This window comes from Rhyacophila brunnea, unplaced genomic scaffold (assembly GCF_057557595.1).
Source record: "Rhyacophila brunnea isolate RB1 unplaced genomic scaffold, BYU_Rbru_1.0 scaffold_10, whole genome shotgun sequence".
In the NCBI taxonomy this organism is placed as follows: Eukaryota; Metazoa; Arthropoda; class Insecta; order Trichoptera; family Rhyacophilidae; genus Rhyacophila; species Rhyacophila brunnea.
The window spans coordinates 9,028,688-9,054,792 of record NW_028232752.1 but is presented as its reverse complement, the minus strand read 5'-3'; the positions used below and the strand labels follow the sequence as shown (position 1 = coordinate 9,054,792).

At 32.1% G+C, this 26,105-nt stretch overlaps 1 protein-coding gene across 1 annotated transcript in view; it reads left to right on the top strand.

Annotated features, from left to right (window-relative positions):
• uif (sushi, von Willebrand factor type A, EGF and pentraxin domain-containing protein uif) overlaps positions 1–26,105 on the top strand; it is a 199,700-nt gene that overhangs the window by 69,772 nt on the left and 103,823 nt on the right. Inside the window, exon 3 of the mRNA XM_085950385.1 lies at positions 9,672–9,696. Within this exon, the coding sequence (XP_085806511.1) occupies positions 9,672–9,696 (25 nt within the window). The remainder of the gene's footprint in view (positions 1–9,671; positions 9,697–26,105) is intronic.

Below are 26,105 nucleotides of genomic sequence, written 5' to 3'. Positions count from 1 at the left end.
TATATATATATACCAAATAGCATTTACTGTCGTCGAACAAGATCTTCTTCTCAACATGTTAAAACCTACTTTTGACCGCACTTCGACTGCAACGACTTCCGCTTATCGACGAGTTGTCCACGTGTTAAAATAAGAACTAACAAGCCCCTCCTATTTAATTAATCGCACTTCGACTACAGTGACTTTTGGTTATCTCCTAGATCTTCTTGTCGGAGATTAGTGCATTTGGGCACCTGAATAGTATCGTCAAAAGTAACCTCTCATTGTGTCTCACACGTAAAGTATTAGCTCCCGCTGATCTCGCGCCATTAACAACGATCGTATGTATGCGCACACACCTTTAACCCGCACCTCGTCTCACCATTCCACCGCTGCTATCTGACAGCTTTTCTTATTCGTGATGAATGCACCGGCAAACCTAAAATTAAAGTCAAAACACTGATCATAAAGCAAGTATTTTGGAAACACAGACAGGTATTTAAATTTTATTATAAGTATAAATATATTCATTGTAATACCAACTCTCATCGACTTGGGTAAAGATTTATTTCAAACCGGTTGCAAAAAAATATTTTGTGAGGTCATTTTAAAAGTGTGTGTGTTTTTTTAATATCTTGTAACTTATCTGCGAGTATAAATCACAGAAATCTTGCATTTCCGTATGCGAATAAAACAAGCTATGTCAAAGTGTTTAATAAGTCAATCGTGGCTTTTAAAAGTCAATCGATTTAATATTTATTGCGATCCATGTGTTGACTGCTTCGATACATTTATTTCTCACCCACCTAATAGGAACACTGATCGATTGAGTCAATTCATTTTAAAAGACAAAAATGCTTTCTTCTTTTTTATATTAATTAACAATATGTATAATAATATATATATAACAAGAGAATAAAATAATTATATATATATGTATTTTCCTCTCGAGTATTTCCCTATTTAATATATACATACATAAAAAAACAATACTACAAACATGTTTAATAGAAGTCATCAAAATTGATCGCGTATATCTCAAAACAATTGTATGTATCATCTGTACTTTCCACTGGAGTACCGAAATAGCAAATTTCAAATTTATATTGATTGGAGAAAATAAAAATATTGTTTAAAGATAAAATAAAATCAATAAGTATTTATAGATACTTTTACGTGGAAATACGTTTTTGTGGAAATAAACACAAAAATAAGTAGGTATAACTAACATATGAAGTGTATTTTAAAAAATAATGACCATCAGTTCCTGGATCCAAATTTAACAAACAATTTGTACGCTCGCACAGATGCACAAGCTTATTGAAAGGGTGTTACACTTACGCATTATTAAACAATAATGGTGTATTAAGGACTTTGTTTCACCACGCATAGCGTTTTATGATACGGGTTGGAGCATCTCCTTTTTAATTTTAAATAATTCAAATTTACAGCCAAGTAAATGAATAAAATCAGCCTGAAATAATCCTGAAAATAAGCAATTGTAGAATACGAAAAAAATCTTAAGTTCATCGGCCAATGTCGATACACTGCTGGATGAAGGCCTCCCCTAGCTCCCTACGCTCTTCTCGGTCCCTAGATCTTTGCTGTGACGTACATCCACAAAAATTTATGAGTTCGTCTATCCAGCAAATTTTATGGCATCTCTATGGGCGTTTAGTGCCCCTTGGGTACCACTGTATGACGGCATTTGTCCAGCGCTTGTCGACTTGCCGAACGTAATGCCAGCCCATTTCCATTTCACCTGCTTAGTGTCTCTCACTCTATCAATCTAGTTATTACTGTGGAATGCACAGTAATGCCTTTGGTAATTACCTGGATATATTTTTTACTGTCAATAGGCAAATTTTTCATCAACACTTTACTTTTTAGAATTATTGTAATCCTTTCCCAATGCAGTCAATTTTCCGTGTAAGTACATTGTATTACTTAAAATAAAATAGAATTTATATGACTGATGAATCGTTGAGAATATTCCATTTAAGCGGAAGAAACCGGTACTATGCGAAATAAATACCTAGGTACTTGCATATTATTATGTTTTGTAATTAATAACTTTTTAGAATTGTTCAAATAATTTATTTACAAATATACATAAAATACGTAATAAAACGAATGTACTAATTAGGTACCTAGAGTATGTTCTAATTCTACATACTATTAAGTACATAATAACAATTTGATACACTTCGTTAGGTATGTGATCTGTGTTCCAAATTGCTCCGCCCAATATAATTTATGAGCCTTCATTACTGGGGTACAAGAAGTCGTGCAGAATATTACTACAAAAAAACTTTCTTTCTTTTTTGACCATAAAGCATCGATTGTTTCCGACTTGACCACCTTGATGTTTGGACCTCGTTTGCGGTCGTTGATTGTTGAATTTCCACTTTCGATGTGCGTTTTTATTTTCAAACACAAAGTAGATTGTTGTGAAACAATTAACACTTGTGCTTGAGATCAATTAGGTCGTTTTGATCTGCCAGTTTGGTCAAACTAGCGATGTTGAAAAATACCCTTTTCTATAGAGATTGAGCCTAAATACGTATATAAAATCAAGTTAGCACAAGAAGTGACTTAGCATTCCGGAATAATTTAAAGATAACTTTACACTTGCTTTCTATTATGAGATTACACTATAATAATTTCAGTTTAACCTGATAAGTTAATTACATATATGATTATATTTTCAAACTAAGCTTTGCATACTTAAATTCGTTGGATTATATAGTTATAATTAAAGTTATTGGTTATAATTAAATTCGACTTCAATTATTTGACATTTTACGCATGTCACGTCATATTGTAGTATATTAAAGCAGATATTTGAATGTAAGATTTAGCCACAGAGCAGATAATAAAATTTATTATCTATTTAATAGAATACCGATAGGCTATATTCAATACGCCGCATCTTGATGCAGGGTTTTGAATGTGTGAGTGTGTGTAATACATCAACATTAAATGAGCGTAAATGCATAAACCGAGACCAGTTTTCAGTATTCGACGTAAAACGTATTCTTGACACGTGTGGAAGTTTAACCCGGATTCTTCCTTACTCGAGTTGGTTACCTGCTATCGCCTTGCCCGTTATGTATTTCAGTTCCCTGATACATAGGATAATAGATAGATACAATATTTGTAATGTACCTAATTCTTCGACGAATAATCACGTAAAACACTGAGAAATTTGTACCTAGGTTGTATAAATAAAGCAACAGTCTTTAAACTTGAACCGTAACGCATGCCACCATTTTATTTGGGAGCTGCCAATAGAAGAAGAAAAAACAATAATTTGATTTGAACTGCCTTCAAAACTCCAAATACGGAATTCATATAAGACTCTTTCTATGTAGAGTCCAAATACATTTTTAATTTACGATATATAAATAAATATATTGAAATACTTTACTTATAAATAGTCTTCTTCTTTTAATGACATCGTCTTTCGAAGGTTGGCTATGATTATTATTTCACGCTACTTCCACTTTAGGCACAGCGGTCCTTAATAGGAATCTCCGTCTATCATTATTAATTATTGCCAATCATTGAAGGAGATTTACATTTCATGTTGTTGTATATCCTAATATTTCTAAACAATATATAATTTCATATAAAATGCAAATATATATGTTAGTATAGATAGGTACCTGGTACTGTGGTATTATGTGAACAAGAAGTCAAACGCTACACATGGACAATACATTATTGGTTTTCACCAACCCTGGTATTATATTATTTAATATGTATTTATATTAAATTATATAGTTATAATTTTAAATTATTTACTAAGATACATACATACATATAAGCGACAGAAATGGTCGATACATCGTCAGTGCCAAGCTTTAAAAAAAAGAGTTGCTTGACAAAATACCTTCTGTTTGGTTCAAAGAATTTAAAAAAATAAGGGAAGTTAGTTCTGAGTGATGCTGTAAGACTTATAGACGTATTAAAGAATATGATATTTTCAATAGTTACGTCTGTATGTATCATAATTTTTATTAAAGTTTGACATGTAAACGAAACGAAACGTTTTATAACCTGACCGTCATTGATTAATACACCGAAACTGGCTTAAACACCTTAGTCCATGGCGATCTTATTAATCTGTTTTGACGATTAATATTTTTCACTTATTACTCTGTGAAATAATTATTACTTATATACTAGTTTTCTAAAAATCTAATATAAATAACACATTTTCTCCATAACACCCCCAACGGCTTTGGCTTGGGATCTTCATTGTCTACGACAGTCTACATAGTATTGGTACTATTAAATCATTTCTGATTTATGTATTACATAAATACATATAGGCAGGATCGGCTCTACCTTAAGGGTTCATAGGGACCATCCCCACATCTTTATCATGTCAAAATGCGTAAAAAAACGTCCGATATTTTTATCATTGTCATAATATACGTACCTAATTAAATGATTAAATGAATTATTTAATTTATTTCATCTATCTAAACCCGACGCAATTTTAGAGAGATATTTATTATTATTATACAAATAAATAAAGCAATAATTACAAATTATGTGATAGCATAATGATGATTACGCGGTATTAAAATAACTTATTAAATTAAATACGCCATATTTCACGGTGACACCTATGTACAAATTAAAAAAGCTATGGCGTCTATTTTGCGCTGATCGGGGTCACTCAGTTCCATCCCGTTGCTGCGGTGGAAATCTCTTTCTACAAAGTATGTGAATGCATTAGCGTTACTATACGCATACTAGGGACCAAATCAAATGACCCCATAGGTTAGTAAAAACGCTCATTGTATGTTGTTGTTCAAAGGTGATAATGGTAAATCTATAATAATTATTATTATTAATTAAGTTAATATTTTTCACAATTTTTAGATATGATTAAGTAACGACTCGATTTATTCTGAAAAAAATCTCATTTCCTCATTATTAAAATCATATTATATTAGTTAATGTAAAATAATATGAGAATGTAGGTAGGTATGTATAGTTGATAATAATTAATGGCTAAACCGCACCACCTAGAAAGTCGTCGAGCCGCCACTGCATATAGGTATACATACATATAATATGTTGTATCATATTGGGAGATAAAATGAAAAAACCAATGATTTAACGCTAAAATCCTCTTTCATACTTTAAAACTATGAATAGACTTCATTGTCTTAAGTTCTATTTCCTCTCTCGGCTTAAATAATTATATGGGAGCATTTAGGTCAGGGCATTTCTTCAAAGAACATCTATCATTTTCCGAATCATACATTCGCTCTCAGTTTCATACATTGCGTTTTATCAAGTGTGAAGAAAAAACACAATAAAAATGAATGCAATCATTCCACTCAGATACATTTTAACAGTAAGTTAATAATTGAGTTAGTGTTAGAATACCGCAAACGTGTTTTCATTCTGGTACTCTTGTAATAATGATTCATAATAGGTACGTGGTACTACGTTAGCCCTGAAATAAATAGTGCGTCAACGGAAATAATTGAATTTAAGTGACTTTCTTATTATTTAACCTTGTTTTTTTTTATAAAGTTAAATGGTGTACAATTCCAAATTTTCAAGACACTTTTTATCAACATATTTGTATTCTGAATTTAATAAGTTAACTATATATTGTTCCAACATGACTTAAGGGTGACAGAAGGTATAATAATATGTTTATGTATTTAGGGGTGGTTAGATGTTTTTAAAAATGGAATAATTACGTGTTCACCATGTTTTTATTTGAACGCAGAATGTACATTATGCGTAAAACATTGTCTTTAACCGTGTTCGATCCTAAGATGATCGTACAGGCCTCAACAGAATGGAGGTTGTATTAACAGATTTTTATTTTTACACAAAATTGATGTTAGCCACTTGCTCAACCTATTAGATATTAGGTATAAACTATTGTCAGATTCACTATTTGAAGCCGGCACATTATAAACCAAAATGGCAAAAGGGAGGAGGTAGGCTTTTAAGATTTGTCAGTTATACGTATTTGTTTTTATCGAACTAAGACTGCAATTTACAAATGGTGATTGTTAAGCCCGTTTCAGACGGGACACCGGTGTCATGCTCGATATAATATAGGAGGCCTTTGTATTATGTTTATGAACGCCCCAGAGCTAATGAGTCAACGCATAATTTCCCGTTATAAATTAGAACATAACACTGACTGCGATAATAAAAACAGGTGTATCGGCGGCTTGAGAATAAAGCGGCCACGCCTGAAACGGGCCTTAGTTTCTTAAAATCAATTCTACACTGCCTAAACCAAATCATAATAGTTTAGGTATGCTATGGGCGATCCGACAAAAATAGTGCACACAGTCATACTTATTTGTTTTCGTTTAATTAAGAATACGTAATACAGTTGATGTTGGTTAGTTTTTTTAAATTTATTAAGCCCTGCCTATACTAGGTATATAGGTAGGTACTATAATCGATAAAAAATATTCTTGTATCTATTAAATACCTAAAATGAAGTGTGGTTTAATGGCATACTTTAAGATATTTTATGGGTAAAAGAATATTTTTGACTATTATTTACTAAGGCATTGATTAGGCAGGATTTAATTTAATTCTAAAAAAATAACAAACACTATCTACATACTGTAATCTTAGTTCAATGAAAACAATTACGTTTGACTGACAAAGTTTAATGTGCAATATTTATGTCAGATCCAACCTACCTCCACCCTTCGCCACTGATAAACCGACATGCTACCGCTCCGTCATCGTGAGTGTGATGGAATTCAAATGACAATGGTTCAAAATATTGGAAAAATACTTTAACGTCGAGTAAATATTAACGTAGGTTTTTTTTTATTACTATTGTAATAGACCTTTAACAGCACATTAATAGACAATCTTAATGTTACATGATTTTTACACAATATCATTTCAATTGATCTTATGTAAACATATTGTGATTTTCTTGTGTTGATATAAGGTTTGAAAAAAAACGTTGCAAAAAACATAGTAGCTTCATTTGAATCCGCGGAAGTGAAATTTCAATCGAGATATGCGCCGGAGTAAAATAACAATTATTAAGTATAGTTGGCGAGGTTTCTCTTTCGAATACAAAAGATTGACATTTTGATCTCGTCAAAACGATCCCAGCACACTCGATTCAGTTTTATGTTTTATAATACATCGCTTAATAACAGTGTTCGATCCCATCGTTGTGTAACTACTTGACTAAACAACAGGCATATTATGTTTATTTATCCGTAATCGTCACAACCTGCATTACAACCCAATTTTCATCTTCCCCAGTCTCCACTACTCACTATCTGCCACAAACAAGGGATGATAATGATGCTATGTATAAATAATAATATTAATTAAGTATATAAAATTCTACAGGAAGTATTTTTAAGTCAATATACAAATAAACGACTTGTCTACGTTTATGTATAAAACGAATGAGACGAAATGATCTGTGCCTCTCACCCAAATTATATTTTGAATATATTATATACAATAATTAAGGGGGGACGATTTTCATTAAATTCTCATTGGAATTTTGTAATAATTAAATACCATTGTTAATACTATCGACTGAAGGTACTTGATGGAATTTGAATTTAAATTCTAATGGATTCAAGCTAAGCGCACTATTCCATTTAAGTCGTTTTTTCCGACCTGGGTTTCGCCTTTCGGCATCTTCATGCGCCGTGTACACTCACCAAAGGTAAACACACCCTGACAACGAACACTCTTTACTCTAGCTTATATAATAAATATATACAATAAAGTAGGTAAAAACTCCATTACCTACCTATCAAGACAAAGGTCACAAAAAATACAATAAACCAATTATGAATAGTGTCGATAAAAAACCTAATTAGTAAAAACCCTATCTTATTAATAACAATACACTCGATAAAATATTATAATAAATCGTCAAAACCTAATAATAGATCATTATTTTTTATAAACAATAAAAATACTACAATCAAGAGGTGTAAATCGTCAATTCTAAGAAAAATAATTAATGTGATATTTTATCTGTTATTTCTACATTTTATTTTTGTTCAGACATTCTTGGTAGACATTTGGATCACGGATTCAATTTTGTAAATAAAGTTGATATACATTGATGTGAAATGTGTTGTTCATCAGGTTTGATCTTTAAAACAAAATATGTGTTTAAACTAAAAGCATAAATTTAATATATTGTGTTTCTATTTACTTATTACATTGATGTATGATATAATAATATTATATTGTGACTGAATTTTATCAGTTTTAACTTTTACATCGTGCAACATGTCATGACGTAGAGAAGAGAATACGCTGTGTTTTTTTGCATATTAAATGTATTAATGTTTATATGTTAAATGAAAATTAATTCCCATAACCGTTACAGACGTTGTAATTAAACATATCTAACGGCATAATTTATTAGTAATAGTTAAAAAATTTAAAAACTACTTAATAAATTGTTTAACATTTGTGTAATACAACTTTTTATTTAAGGATATTGATTGTAAGGGGTTTGAAAAAATCTAAAATCAATTTTCAAAACAAAATTGTATCCGCCAAATTACAGATTATATTTAGATAAGTGGTATGAAATAAATAAAAAATATAATATATATTTTTTTTAATTAAATGAGTTATGGATTGAAAATTTCCCCATGTGTAGTTTGTTCTATTTCATCAGGACTCAAGAAATAATGGGTACTGAAATACCTAACGGGTGTGGAGTTACAGGCAACCGATCTCGAGTGTGGAAGAATATGGGATAAACTTAAACACGTGTCAAAAATACTTCATTTTAAGCTTGTCCTTCAATCTGATAACTGCTCTCGGTTTATGCAATGACGCTCATTCAATATTGGCGTATTTGAAGGTTGCAACACACGTCTATAATGTGTGTTTCATTTTCGTAGGACACTCACACATTCAAAACCCTGCTTCAAAATTTCGTATTGGCATATAGCCTATTTGAATTCTATTTATTAATCTGTGTTATGATATAAACTATAAAAAGTTTATTTAATTTGAGAGTTGATTGATAATATACGTCAACGTCTTCTGGAGTGAGAACTTGTGACCAGTGATTGACATTCTAAAAAGTTATGTTTTCTTTACAGAAAAGTAGAGAAACGAGGTTACGATAGGTATATCATATTGAATGGTCAGTAGCCCATTAATGGGTTAACAAAATTAGTAGGTATTAGTTTATTGATTTATCATCATAGTCAAAGAAAGTATATACCTATGATTCGAGTAGAAATCTCCCACATGTGCCAGATTCTCGAGAGTTTTTAACCAGGCTGTGCAAACACAGGCGCCTTGTGCTCGGGCAACTAAACTACTTTATAAATTCGTGACTTAAAATACCAAAATTAAAACTGAAAGTACTTTATTGTGTGCTTTGTTTTAGAGAGGTCACGGGTTTACTCTAAAAGCAAACTCGTTTTTCGTAACGCCATGAAGAATAAAGCAATGCAGCCCGAATAATAATTGTTAAAAATTCGACGTCCGATCTTTGACAGAACTAAAATATTATCTGAACAACTTATGTTCAAATCAATAATAATCGATTACGTGACTAATTTTAAATTTGGATTTTTTTGTATTACATTTTTGTTACATTTATAATATTTATTATATTTGATATTTTCATTGATAAAAAATTATAACATTTTTTTTTGTTTTTGTTTCAGGAAAATCTTTTCTCGTGTCCGAATGGTAAGTCCACCACTTTTTTTTCTATTTTATTTATTTTACGTTTACAATCATCATCATCATCAGTCTGAATCTATACAGTGCTGGATGAAGGCCTCTCCAAGCTTATTCCACTTCTCTCGGTTCTGTGCGTTGCGTCGCCACGTACTTCCGCAGATCTTAACAATTTCATCGAATCAGCGTCCACTAGGTCTAACTTGCGGACGTTTTGTACCTCTTGGGTATCAATGGATGACTATTTGTTCAGCGATTGTCCCTTCTTTGAGCTATGTATCCAGCCCATTTCTATTTGAGGTTTTTAGACACTAATTGTCTGTTTCTTTATCCACTCATTCTACTTTTTGTCATTTCGCATTATGCTCAGCATGTTTACAGCACATTTTACTTACGGGCCATGTTTTACACGCATATGTGATTACGGAAAGCATACACTGGTCTACAATACCCACATTAAATAATATGTAGATACAAAATGAATTTTGTTTTTTTTCGTTTCTTCAAACTTTGAACCGTACCAGCTAGTAATTTTTTTTTCCATTTAGAATGTATATTATATTATTACATTTTAAATTATATCATGTAATTATTAATTACATATTGGGTTTTGAATGTTATGATTACTTTGGCTATAAAATTATAATCGGCCGGTGTCGATCCATCGTTGGTGACGGCCTCGTTTCTTCGGTCATTTATTTGATCAATAGTAGGTATTTACTGCTGGCAGTTTCACGTGTTGGATTTTGTATCTTATTGTTATTTATTATTATCATCCGTCGCATTTTGAAGCAAATTATATATAGCAATGTCTGGGCATTTAATTTACTTATGAACAATGTCACTTAGTCAATATAAACTTTATATATAAAAAAGACCTTTTTAGTAGTATTTTTACCATAAATAGATATGGACAGGAACATGAAAAATGCGTAAAAGTGATACGCGTCCACTCAGTGGCGGTTTTAATTAATAGAGACTTGAGGCATCGACAAATTTAGCGTGAGAATGTAGACAGGCTTTGCCCTTACAAAAACGTTAGCAATGTTGTAAATGCAGTGACGTCCCTAGATAAAATATCGCCCCTAGGCAGCGCCAAAATACCGCTCTATTTTGTGTACAGTATTTTTTTTTATTATCCTTTCATAACTCCAAAGAAATGTGTCGCATGGATGCATTAGGTAGGTACTAACAAAATATATACCTACCACTAAAACATATAAAATTAAATTAATAAATATCCCCCCCCCCCCAAAAGTGGGATTTTTTGTCTTGGTAATACATTAGCTTCTTATAAATTGTGTACCCGACAAAAAAAGTCCTGTCAAACCTTATTAGTTAATACATTTTGTTTCCAACCGGTGAGCTTATTTTTTAAATGGCAAGATATTTTCGTTATTACTAAGTTTAGTTAGCTATTTCTATACAAAATGTTTCTACTCGATTTGCCGCCCTTCGAGTAACTGCCGCTCCCAAGCGACGCTCAGTCTGCCTACCCCACGGGACGCCACTGTGTAAATGGCTAGTGGATATTAAAAATACAGCAACAGTTGTTGCTGGGATTATTTTAATACTGTTTAATTGTTTGTACTTTTAAAATGATTACTGTTTCAACGAATCAAACCCACTCATCTGTTTCACAGCATTCATAATTCAAGTTTTTAATATTCCAAAACCAAACCAATCCTGATCCCGATGTTTTACTCTAAATAATATTGTAAGACTATTGATTGACGAATTGATATAGGTGTGTATGGTTGATGGAGTCTTTGGGTCAGTTAAGTCATTCTCCCTGTCGAAGAATGCGTCGGCACGCAGTACAGCGTGAACTCTTCCAACGAGCACAGCGTACCGTTACAAAGGAAGCTCACAACTCCTTTTCGGCTGACATAACAACAAAATAACGTTATTTTTGTTGTACCTGTACGTACCTTCGTACTTATATTATTTATATTGTGCGATGGCCTTCATACGTTTGAGCACTGCGCCCACTCTCGCGCCGATTATAGACACTGCTTATTATTGCGCAAGCTCGTTTTAGCATTTCGCCTTTTGGAATCGATCAAGTGAATCATTCGCGAGCAATGTCCGCTCGCGATGGGTACATGATAAATGATAATAATTAACTCTCAACATAAAAGCTCAGACTTTTCCTTTAAATTGAATCCTATCTGAAGAAAAGAATCTCATTAGTTAACTCCATTAAAATCCCAATACGTTACCATTGCTCCAAGAATAGACGATTTTACGCCTCTTGAGTGTAGTATTTTTATTGTTTATAATAATTACTTCTTCTTCCACCCTGTCACGAACCAGCATTGGGGCATAGGGCAAGCACAAGTTCGCTCCACTTCCCTCAGTCCATCCCCAACTTTTGCGCCTCCCGCCATGTCAGACCTGCAGCACGTAGATCGCTTCTGTAGCACCGCTGCAGGGTGAGAGAGGGCCGGCCACGGCGACGAAACCTATGATTTTGTGCCACAAGGGTACGAAGTGTTGCACTCTTTGGCGGCATGCGGAACACGTCCCTGGCTTGGATAATAATTACTAATGATCTTATTATTAAGTTTTGACGATTTATACACGCTTATCGAGTGTATTATTAGTGATAAGGTAGGGGTTTTTCAAAAACACTCTTCAACTATTCTTTATTTGTTTGTTATATTTTTTTATTGTGATCCTTGACTTAATATGTAGGTGATAAAGTTTTTACTTAATTTATTGTATTATTATTATTGTGTTATATAAGTTAGAACTAATTGCATTTCTTTGTCGGTGTATATTTGCCTTTTTGGTGAGTGTACACAGTGCCTGAAGATGCCGAATGGCGAAACCCGGGTCTCAAAAAACGACTCAAATGGAATAGTACAAAACTTAAGTCCATTAGAATTGAAAAAAAAACTCAATTAAAATCTATTGATTATCAAAGATACTACCACTTTCCAGTGTAAGTGTTGCCCGTAGGGCCATTGTAAAACCTTCGTAGGTACTTATATTTCGAGGCCTAATTTTTGGCATGATGAAAGATCGAAAATGTATAAAATTACGTCGAGCTTTAATGCGTTATTATCGCATACACCGGGTCACAGTTATAATAATATGACAATGCTATAATAAGGTGAATTGAGAAAAATCAAAGTCTCGATGAATGGATTCCGTGTACAGCCAGTGGCGATTTTCTTTGACGCAAAATACGCAACCAATTCGTCAGATATTTGAAAAGGGGGTCTCCAAACTAGTCATCGAATTATATGCGTACTCCTCATAAATGGATGTTTTCTTTAATAATCTCGGTTTAGATTTCACGGAATAAACAATGTTACAACTAGTGACGTCTCGTGTGAGTAGGCATACCACGCGCTGTTAAGAAACAGCAAAACAAGCTCTGGATTCCATGGGCGTGGATTTTTTTCTGGGGAAGTCTGTTTTCGAATAAATTTAATAAAATTAGACTAAATCATGTTTGTATAAATTATACATCATTCAAATGCATGGATTTATTTGTAAAATTAAAATTTGAATGTTTTTTATCGTAAGGTACCTCAAAATCAGTCATTGCGTCGGAACTATGTGAGACTTAACTTGGTTGGATCAACTGCTTACTACAGTTTAGTTTGTTTAGCGATAGAATTGTGTATCATTTAACATCGCGTATGTATCATTTAACTATGCGTGATACTATTATGCCTGTATCTTTATTAGTAAGGATTTATAAAATATTGATATTAAAAATTAAAATTGACGCGATACCTATTGCTTATTTTCTATGCTTTGTTTATATGTATATTCAGGTCAAATATTAGGGGTCCCAAGCACTTTTCAATTGTACCTTAAAAATAAGGCAGTTATGCATCCTTCTATGACATTGAAGAATTCTCTTGGGCGGCTGATTCTCTTCTATTATCAAAAATGACCTGCCTCGTGTAAGACGACGTGAATCATTATAACACTCGTATATCTTCTAGGCCAAGAGTTGTTTTCATCCATTTTTATCTTGTATTATTAACTGTAATATTTTTATAATCTTCTAATTGATTGGTTACAGTTTTATTGACGATAAACTCATTAATTCTTTACAGTAAATGGACTTTAATGTTACAAGGTTTTAATTAAGTTTTAACATCTCATGAAAGGACTTAATCAAGGGAGTTTTTGCCAATTAAGAAATTAACTTACTCTCGGACAGTTAATTAACTGTGGTCTACTTTAGCTACTATTCGTGTTGAATTGTTTTTTCCTCTAACTATTTTTAAAAAATATACTACAAATGTTTTAATTCTGTTCAAATGTGCACTATTCCGAATAATGAAATCGATTTTTGAAGAAAAAAAAACTAAAGATCTCAATTCGTGTACTGTAGCGAGTCATGGTGTATCTTTTAACATATAATTATTGAGAAGCGAGAAATCACAATAGTATAACTTTACTAATAACGGTGTACAACTCTGTTTCTTCGGTTACAAATGCTAAAAATGTTGATTGGCAAATCAAACCATAGCCCATTCACAGATCCAGCGCGATAACTCAATCGATTCGGTGTGCTTTAATTGTACCACCGGATTTTTCAAATTAACTCTCGGTATCATCAGATAAACATACAGCAGGAAGCAATATTCATAATTAATTCAAAATTCTACATTTATTTTTTCGTTTTAGTTTTAAAACGGATATATACGTAATAAGTTGACGTAATTTTGCTTAAATTCCATAATGATTTTAGATTAAATCATATAATATAATTTTATATAATACCTGTTTTATAACGTACCATCTTAGCTTTAAATTTGAAGGTTTTAACTAACTAAACTCATAAAATTAATGTGCATAAAATCTTGTATAAAACTAGAAAGTATCAATAAATTTTAATTTAAACTCTATTACATAAGGTATTTTTTTATATTTTAATACTACAACAAGCCGCTAGGTTCAATAACAGTACAATAGTGTTTGTAATAAAGCAATAATCTCTGAAACATCCAGGATTAAAAGAATCACATATATATATTGTAACGTCACCGGGAATTGAACCTAAAACTCCAGTATGATTAGCCAGTGCTTTATACATTAAACTTAGAGGATACCAAATAAATAAAGTAAACTTTGTTTAGGCAAAATCTTTAACGGCTTTCGCTTGAATGCGTCCATACTATTATGGTACTTCACACGTTATCCAAATACTTAGTGCAAAGCGCATATTGTAAGATAGTGTAGGTAATGCTCTGCTTAAGGGCTGCACATTATAAAGAGGCTGTAAATACCTATAGGAAGGTAAGAGAATAATGATACAAACATGGAAATGATGTTTTTTCGCCTGCGGCACTTAGAACGAATCCCTACTTTTAATATCAGTATAATATACTCATTTCAAAGGCTTAATTTTATTTTATTACATCCGTTCAAGATAATCTAGAATAATTATTTATATTGAAGAATGGGATGTTTTGAATTTACATATAATTAAAAAAATACAAGACTAAAAAATGGAAGCCAGCTGCATTAACTAACACTAAGGCTCTCTTAGATGTAATTTCATCGAGGTCCTACAAGCTGAGGCAAAATAATGGTGTTGTTTTTACTAACTCTGGTAGCTATTAAAAGCTTCTTATAGCTTCCGCTTTTAGCTGTAGTATCAACTTATTTTGTTTTATATATAAAAAGATGCTTTTTATTACTTTCACTGTATTTATAATTTTTGACCATTACTTTTGTTTGTATAAATCTGTAGAAATAACAAATATAGAAAAAAATATTTTATTAACAAGAGATGGTGTTTAGTCCGTGCGAAATCAACATTGAAAGAAGGCCAAACGAAGTTTGGTTTTAGCTGTTTTTTAGTTAATAAATGTCTGAGTAAAAAAATCTGACTTGGCAATTAAATACTTCAGTCTACCAGGTTGAAGTCAATCAATTTTATGCTGAAATTGCGTAGGTGCCCGATTTATTGGTCGATAACACTTTTTTGATAACAGGAAATGTGATTTCGATTGCTTGCGACAGACAGGTAGATATGGGTTTTAAAGATATATTTTGACAAAAAAATGTCCTTAGGTGTTCATTGAAATATTACCTAATCTTGTTTAGAAAAAAATAAATGTCTTGTTTTATCTTAACTGCTACTTAGAGAATAGTTAAATGCAAAGATTTAACCTTGGTAAATTGTTTAGAAATCGAATATACATAATATTAGAAAATACTTTTTATGTGTTGATTTTACTAGGATTGACGATTATATCGTCTACGTGAAATATTATGATTATTTTTAGATGCCTTTATTGCAATTTATTTACAATATTAAATGTTAAACGTATTTTAGTGAATGTCTGCATAATATGACTAGATATAAAGTAGGTATCGAAATCAAGTAGCAGACTAAACCGGTACTTGGATTACGCAGAGTTTAATTGAAAATTAGAAACTAACAAACACTATATATCGTAAAGTTCAATGAAAACAAATACGTTTTATTGACAAATTTAGTGTGCACTATTTATGTCGGATCTTACCAGCCTACCTCCACCCTTTGCCACTGGTATATAGATATATCTGGTTTGACTTGATTTGAAATAATTACAAGATAAAAAGAACTTTTTATATACCATGTTTTTTAATTTTCTGTCGAATCATATAAACTTGACAATTCTATGTATTAATAATTTAGAACAATTAAAGCAATTGTCAACAAATCATTTTTTGTTATTTTGCAACAAACAAACAAATATAGAATACTGAAATGTCATTTTGATGTCCATAGTAACGCACGTATATATTAATAGTTAAGTTGCTAGGACCACCACCTTAGCAACCAATAATAGTGGATTGGATTACGGATTTCTTCCGAAATCACTTTTCATACAAAACAGAATTAACTGAAAATGAATTCAATTCTACTTAAAGATGGCTAAAAATTAAAATAATGCATTGGCATCGTGTTCTGATATATTCTAAAAATTCAAATACATATCTAGCTAGTCGGAAAGTTAGTTAAAAATCGATTGCAAGATTTGTACCGGACAAATAAAAATACGAGCTAATAAAAACATTGTAATGTAAAATAGGAACAAATTGACTTCAATCGTAATGTATGGGGGTGATAATCATTGTCGAAGTCATCTATCTATACAAAGATGTAATCTTGAAACTAGTTTGTGTACACATACAGGTTTTAAATTGTTGTCTATGGTTGTCCGATGAAATATATAGATATCACGAATCGGGGGCTCGGAATATCTCTGATATAAACATAACCGTGAAAGTTTATTTGTAACGCCTACTAACTACGCGGTTAATAAAAACAGTTAATTGCGTAATTGTAGCGATAAATAACGCTTAAAGCCCGGCGTCGGCTTTGCGCCCGGATTGAATGCGAACGGATAGAAAAGCATTTAAAATAATATATAAGGACATGATTCAATATTATAACGCCAACGTGTAGGTATCCCTCATGAAAATAATAACAATAAAATAATTACAAGATAAAAAGAACTTGTTATATACAACGTTTTTAAATTTTCTGTTGAATTATTATGCTCAATATGCTCAAATTTATGAAGTAAATAAAAAACAAACAAACATACAAATATAGAATACTGAAATGTCATTTTGACATTTCATTTTGATTTCCATAGTAACGCACGTATATATTAATAATTTAGTTGCTAGGACCACCCCCTTAGCAACCAATAATAGTCTATTACTTTTTACGATTTTTTTCTGAAATAACTTTCCATACAAAACAGAATTAACTGAAAATTAATTCAATTCTGCTTAAAGATGGCTAAAAGTAATAAAAGAATGCGTTGGCATCGTGTTCTGATATATTCTAAAAGTTTCAAATGTCTAGCTAGTCGGGAAGTTAGTTAAAAATCGATTGCAAGATTTTTACTGGATAATCAACCACGGGACAAACCAGAATACGAGCCTATAAAAACGTTGTAAAAATTTGATTTTATACAAGCCTTAAAAAACAATTGAACGTTCCATCTACTGTCACTTGGACATTATCCTTTCATTTACAAATGGAAAACTGTAAAACTAAATTACTATGTATCGGAACATTACTTACTTACTTACTTCGCTGTGTCTGGCTTCATTGGTCCAGTATCATGTCCCTCGCCTCCTACTATGGCTATACAATGCAGATATGGCATTTATATATAATTTGAAATTGAAAACAGAAAAGTTACTTTTCTATGAAATTTATTTGTAACAGCGTAGAGAAAATTGCCCGAGTTCTACGCACTCACGCATGTAATAGGCATTATAACTATTATAAGTATCTGTGTAGAAAATTCCAACTTATCACAGTCTCGACCGCAAGCCAAGAGGCGTCTAACTTTACGAGTACTCGCATCGTCAGTTGTAACTTAATTTTGCATAATACCGTTAATGGCGAACGGTTAACGCGGCAATATTATTTACCTCAAAGATTAACTTTACTTACAAACTGCCTACTTACTCCACTGCGGAAACCTGAGATTATTATGTGCCCCAGTCCGCAAATAACTTACATAAAATATGTTAGTAACTACAAATATTTGTAGAAGAATCTGCTTGCGTATTATATACCATACCGGCATTCCCGTTGGACAGTATGATCTTTCACTTGATCTCTAGCGTTTACCTCGATGTTATTCAAGATAATTTATTTCCATATCACGTGATATTTGCATTAATAAAAATAGTTTACATTGTTTTTCGCTTACACGGTATAGACATGAACGAAATATTGGAAATAGTGAAGCGCTTCAGAGAGTATTATAAGAGCACCTTTAGCATAGTGGTCATTGATATACTTACTACTGGATGAATCATATGCTTCTTAAAATGACGCCCGATTTTCAGCGACTCGGCCAGTGTTAAAACTTACTGTTTTAATATCAGCGGACTTAACTCGATATAAGCTCACTTAATATTTGTCTCGAAAACGACCTGGCAATAATTATGAGTAAGCTCGATCTAGCTTGCATCTTACTCTAACTAATAGTCAGCGCATGACAACTTGCTCTGTCCGCTCAGGCATGAATTTTTGGTAGCTTGCAAGCCTTGGGTTGCAGACACCCTTAGGGTCACTATTCCAAGAAGGCAAATTTAGTTTTACAGCCATGGCAATACGGGTGAAATTCGGTAATCCATGTTAACGGTCTTAACGCATTATACCTACAAGGAAATATTACAAGACTATATTCGTAATATCTTCTTTTGTGGTACATTTTTAAAATGACACTTGTATGGGAACTCCTCATGTAGTAGTATATCAATGATAGTGGTACAATGACATTATTAATGGACGACGCACTCAATACAGTAGCTAGCAAGTAAATTCGCGCATTCGCATGTATAGGTAGACGTCACGCAATTTCCATTGTGCGATATCACGCATCGGGAATTTATAGCAATATCACCTTTATTCTAATGGCGTTAGAATAGTGTTTCTAGTGTCAATGTTCATTCGAGCGAACTCGTTCGAACCGAACCGTTCGGCAGACCCGACTAAAAGCATCGAGAATTTATAGAAATATCACCTTTATTGCAATGGCGTTAGAACAGATTATGCCATTCGGCAGACCCGACAAACAAGTGAGTGTCATTTTTATTCCCAGATGATTCGTCCAATTGTAGTGGTATATGTGCGTGGGCGCGAAACCCGAGAGATGCAGGTTTGATTCCTGCGGTGTCTTACTATTTTCAAAAGATTTTTTCTACTGGTTATATTTTCTCAGAAGTGTTTACAAAAGTCATGTAAGTATATTAAATAATTTGAATGTATTCGTACATATTCAATTCACGAAATGCATTAAAATATTATTTCATTATCATGGGTTGTTAGTAGGTTTGATGATCGTTATGGGTCAAAACTTGGCAGCCTACTAGCAGCGCAACGGTTGAAAAACACTGCTCTATAAGACTTAGCCTTAATTGTTTACTACGTATTAATTTGTGTGATAAAATAACGTTAAACTGCGCTCTTTTTGTGTGCTTAATATATGCAGTACAAAAATATTCATTAACATAACGTTGGTTTAAATAATTGAATTCATGACTCATTCAATTTACTACTAAAATCTTGTGATACTTTCGTATGGCGTAAACATTCCCAATCATGTTACTTTTCATTGAACAGTTCATATGACGTGTGTATAAAGAATACTATTAGATTTGAATGAAGTTTTAGTTACAAATTCTACATTCAAGAATAGATAGTTACATATAGCTCAATCCGCTGGAACAAGGCACACAGATCGATCAATCGATTTTTTTTTCTCCTCGCCGAGCAGTTTTCATTTTCAAATGAAACATTATTGTAAGCAAATCCAGGTCAGAGCGATATGTTTATTGACAGTAAACAAGTGTTTTTCTTTTGAAGGAATAGAAACAATAATAATATGTTTGTAATGGTGAGAAGTTATCACACAATGATCGTGTTTTAGGCATGAAACATGATTGAAGAATTATTTACATGTTCAAGACCCCGGTGTAAACTGTTAACAGTGTAAACTATCAATCAATAACTAAATGAATATGTATAACTTTGGATCCTGTTATACATGTTTGTTAAGATCTATTTATACATACTTTAATTTAGCATGTAAAAAATATTATTCTATTTGATTGAAAAGCGCGAATCAAATTGAGGTACATGTCGCCTACTGTCACGCTGTCGCGGCGACAAATTTAGTCTATGCTTTCGTAATTTTGCAGAATATTTTGAACGATCACCATCTCTGTAAATTCACTGAAGAATGACAGTGATGAAGAGTGTCAACTATAATGTATTAGTAATTTGAATTATTATTAAGGGGGGACATGCTCGTCGAAGGTCAAAATTGAGTTTTTATTGTATTTTCAAACCATGATCCTGGACACTCCTTAAATGTTGTAGATAATCTATTTATATAATTTTGAAGCCTTATTATCCTTTATAGTTATTTTAAACATTTGATGACTGCATTAAGTATTTTTGTTACATAAAATAGTATTCTTTTAAACCTCTCGCTCTAATGTTTTAGAATATAGTCATATTTCGGTACATAACTGTGCAGTGGTGTTAAGATTTTTTACATTTATTAATTTTTAAACGCATTTATAAAACCATTAACATAATTTATTACGAGATAATTTTTGTAAAATATTCACGATAAAAAATTATATTGATAATCTCTGTGATCCCAAATTTGATAAGAATTAGGCATTTTATTATTCAAAAAATCGGCAAGATTAACACATTTGAAGATGATTCTAAAGATAATTATTATAAGCTATGTCTTTGACCATTCAAGTGTGATAAACATCTTATGAATAATGATTGCTTTATAATAATTATTGACCTAAGAATAAGGTAGTGTTTTTTTGAAATACGCCATTTCTTTTGTCATTCCCCAGTGGTTAAGCTACAACATACGGCCGTAGCCATAAATTGACAAACTATAATTGAAGTAGGGAGTAAAATGATATTAACGCGCGTGTTTGAACATGTACCGTTTAAAAAAAAAAAAAAAAAAATTCAGTTAGGTACATGTTCAAACACGCGCGTTAACATAATTTTACTCCCTACTTTAATTAAAGTTTGTCAATTTATGGCTACGGCCGTATGTTGTAGCTTAACTACTAGGGAATGACAAAAGAAATGGCGTATTTCAAAAAAACACTACCTTATTCTTAGGTCAATAATTATTATAAAGCAATCATTATTCATAAGATGTTTATCACACTTGAATGGTCAAAGATATAGCTTATAATAAATATCTTTAGAATTATCTTCAAATGTGTTAATATTGCCGATTTTTTGAATAATAAAATGTCTAATTCTTGTCAAATTTGGGATCACAGAGATTATCAATATAATTTTTTATCGTGAATATTTTACAAAAATTATCTCGTAATAAATTATGCTAATGGTTTTATAAATGCGTTTAAAAATTAATAAATGTAAAAAATCTCAACACCACTGCACAGTTATGTACCGAAATATGACTATATTCTAAAACATTAGAGCGAGAGGTTTAAAAGAATACTATTTTATGTAACAAAAATACTTCATGCAGTCATCAAATGTTTAAAATAACTATAAAGGATAATAAGGCTTCAAAATTATATAAATAGATTATCTACAACGTTTAAGGAGTGTCCAGGATCATGGTTTTAAAATACAATAAAAACTCAATTTTGACCTTCGACGAGCATGTCCCCCCTTAATAATTTCAATTAATTGTAACAGTTTCTACGTGGGCGTACGTTAAAATTACTTGCAACATGACATCCGTAGATAATATTTTGAACAGAACCCAACCTGCAGACCATAGATAATAGACTAGATTTTGACATGAATCGAAAATGAGTAGGCATGTAGAAAATGTTAAAAAAACGTTCATTTGGGTCATGCAGGTGTCAATGCAGTGCGGTGCAACGTAAGGTGACCTCATTATTGTCCTGGTGATTTTGGCAGATTTTGCTTACCTACTGACAATGTTCGTTTAAAGGTTCAAAATGTGCTACGAGATGGGAGCAACAGTCCGATAACATTTTTAACACCAAGAAAAACGACATTACAGACTTACAAACTTATCTGTAGAATGGCCAAAAATATAACTACGAATTAACATAGGACGCCATTTTGAAAATTTCATTCGAATGTCAGATTTTGTCCAGTTAAGAGTCTTTATTGGGTAGTTTTCGACAGTGGCTCCCTCATCACATTCGTCGGATAAGTTTGTAAGTCTATACACCCTTTTTTCCCGTATCGGCAGCTTACTGTGACGTCACGTGATAGTACGCGACGTGCATCTAATACAATCATAACTTAAGTAAGTTCTCGGGTGTTTTTTTTTCTTCGTAAAATTATATATTTGAATTTCAGGCAATGATCCATATTTGTCTCAAAATATAGCCATAATCTCACTAGTTTATGTTGTATGTTGAAAAGTTTATGTTGGCTCAGCGGTGGATTTAACCGCTAGGCGACCACCTTCAACCGAGCGAGAGTTTATCAGTTCACTTTGCATAGCCTGGTTCACTCCGCGTGCACTGCAATACTATTATTAGTTGCAAATGTGTAATTCTGTTTGCACGTTATGATTAGCACCGAGTTCATTGTGTGCCTGGAAGACGGCGAGAGAGCGACAGCGTGTCATTATGAAGACATCGCACTTTATAATCGAGAAATTGAGTAATAAAATAATACTATAGTAATGTAATAATTCAATTACCATATATATATATATATGGGTGGTTCACGATAATTATGGATCAAGTCCATCAAAATGAATCCTGAGATATTTGAAGCTAAAGTTAAAACTCCTTCTGTAAAATTCAGGATTTTTTTCGCTGTATATGCTTACCATATTTTGATAGTACATGGATCAACTTAAATAAATAGTCGAAACATAAAGTATATTCAGGCTTTATTAATATTAGCAAATACCTCTTTATACTGCTGAAGAAACTGTCAAAATGGACATGATTCACATTAAGTTTGATGTCTTATCAATCATTTATGCGGAAAATTGTAGAGCTTCGATTGTGGTATTGACACACAATATAGAAATCTGTTTTACCTAGCAACTGAAACAAGAGAATAGAATTTTATGAAAATTGGACTTGATCCATAATTAATTATTGTGAGCCACCCATATATTTGTCTTGAATAACTTGTAACGTACTAGAAGAAACGTCATATTATGAAAATTTGTAAGAAAGATCGTAAAAGGTAGATGACTTATTAATCATACGCAAAGTTCTAAATTTGAAAAATCGCAGAATTTGTTTATTTTAATCGAGTCATAGCAGAAAACAATTGATTCTCTATTGAAATTTTGATAGAACTGATGTTTACAGTGCAGTAATTAGTAATTTGTATGATTAGTGTGTTATAGAAGAGATTTGGGGGTAATTATAATATGGATAGGGTGCTGTAACGTACTGTAACCATAGGCAACATTCACAATCAATTAAAAACATAAATATTTTGTATGAGGAAGAACTATCAGATAAGTGTCGCCGCTTGACAAATGAACGAGTTCAGCGATGGCGTGTTCGGCTAATTCTGGGAACTAGGACTCTTCCAGGCTGATGCAACAGCTCTTAGACTCATGAGTGAGAGGTAGACAAGGATAAGATGTATTAGAATGTTGACAGGTGGTACTGCCACCTGGTATTTTTTTGTAGTTTAATCTAATGATATTATTGTCTACTATCTGACTACTAATTGTTTTGGTCATTATGGAATTTAGCAGATAAAAATAGGTATCCAAAATTTCAAAAATTTTGCATATATTCTTTAAAAAAAAAAAGGTTTATTATATTCCCATGCCCTTTTTATTTACATTCCGTAACAGTGTCGAGCACAGGTCAATTAGATAATACTTTAATATTGAAACTGTAATATTCTACTATTGTTTTGTGGACAGCTGCCATTTAAAAAAAAATTTATAACTGCATTATCTTAACTTCAGTATATCGCTTGAGATTTTCGTGGTAAGTTTTCCTCTTTCCCCATCTTTTATCTACGCTTCGGGCTCATTGCAGAGGCAATCCTCAAATAAAATTACTTTATTAAAAAACTAAATAGGTACAATAATTTCATTTGATTCTCTTTTGTTTTTGATAGTCAAAATAATTTACTTCACTTGTGACAAATTGTGTTTTTATCATTGTCAAAGTTGTTCATAAAAAAAAAAAAAGATTATGATAATATTACGTAGGCATGTTAGCGCATCCACCGATGCCCATGTGAAAACAAAGACGCGAATGAATAAATTAAAATACAGTCCCTTCCGTTACGTAGCGTTACATTTCAAAGCCACATGAATTACCATTTCATTATTAGGTACACTAATCTCTTAACATACAAAAAATACCGCACGACTAACTTTGATTATATTATTTCGATTCATCGAATGAGAACTTTTCAAAGGAATTTATATGTAATAAGTAATTGCAAATTAATGTTATAATTATGAGTAATGTTATCTTGTATTGTAATTTCTCAGTCATGCATCTTTGGAAGCATTAGAGATGTATATGATCAAAATAATATGATAGTTAATTTTAATAATGCCTTATATTTTTTTATTTATACTTTCCACATTTTTCTAATACTTAGATCGGTTTAGGCTTGCGAAATTATCATTCGGTTCACTTTTGCGTTCCTCAGTCTCCATAATCTTTACATGGTCACCGCTGTGAACCCGGATCTTTCCTTTCTTTGAATTTTTGCTGTGACTGCCAACCTCTCCTGTCTGTCAATTTGGCCATAAACCATGATAAGGTGTATTATATATAACGTCAATATCCTTTTTTCATTTCCTTGTTCTTATTTTCAGTTTCCCCGTAGTAAAGGCGTATGAAGAAGACTCACAATCATAACGAACGCTTTTTAGTTTATCTATTTATGTTCTTGCTCTTCCAAATTCTGTCTAGCCTACACATGGCAACTTTTATCATCCATATTTTAGTATTTACCGAATTTCTTCGGATTCGCAACTCAAATTTTTGATTACTCATGAGCTAAGATAAATACAGTTGTGAACCAGCCTGGTAGCCTGTCGATATATGTATCCGTTAGTATAGTTTGATGATGTGAAGTGATGTCAGAATTATTATTAGTAAACTTTTAATTTATAGCGAAGAAGAAAAAGAGTCGCATCTAAAAGGAGAGCTGATACATTATTTAAACACTCCTCTAGCTCGCGTTGCCGCCATGTCAGGTACGTGACTGATAAATCTTCTATATGCGACAACAGCGACTTCCTGTTATCGCCGATTTCTTGTTGTCAGACAGTTTAACTTACTCTATATGCGAAATTCGGTTTAACCAATATAAAGAATAGTAAAATAATTATTCTTAAATATACAACATTGGTTTTTATTAATAATCGTTGATTAGCATACGTACCAGTTCGATGAATTATTTTTATATCACTAATAACATCGTTAAAGTTGTAATCGCGGAATGCGCGCAGCCTTAATTGTGGCGTAGTAAATAAAATCTCGCTTATCTTTCTTATTATTTCTCGCTACGGATACAATAATTAATCACTTTGAATAAAGAGAAAAAAAATAAGACACTGGCCACAGCAGTCTTGTATACAAACCTCGCCTAAGTTCCAGTCTTAGTTTCGCTTAAACAAATTGATACGCTCTAAATGTAGGTACGACTCTTTTCTTAAAGTGCCCTGACACGAAATGCGCGGAGCAGACTCATTTATATAATATTAAAAGAAAATGATTCGAGCTCTATTTTTTTCCGATTGAACTCTTATAAAATAGTTGAAATCATTGCTACTCGAAATGCTGCATTTAACTTGACAAATTGATTACAGCGAATCATTAAACATGGTGATAAACTTTCAATTATTTAGTTTTTATTATTATTATAGATTTTGTACAATAAATTGAATCTCAAATTTACCCATGATCAATTA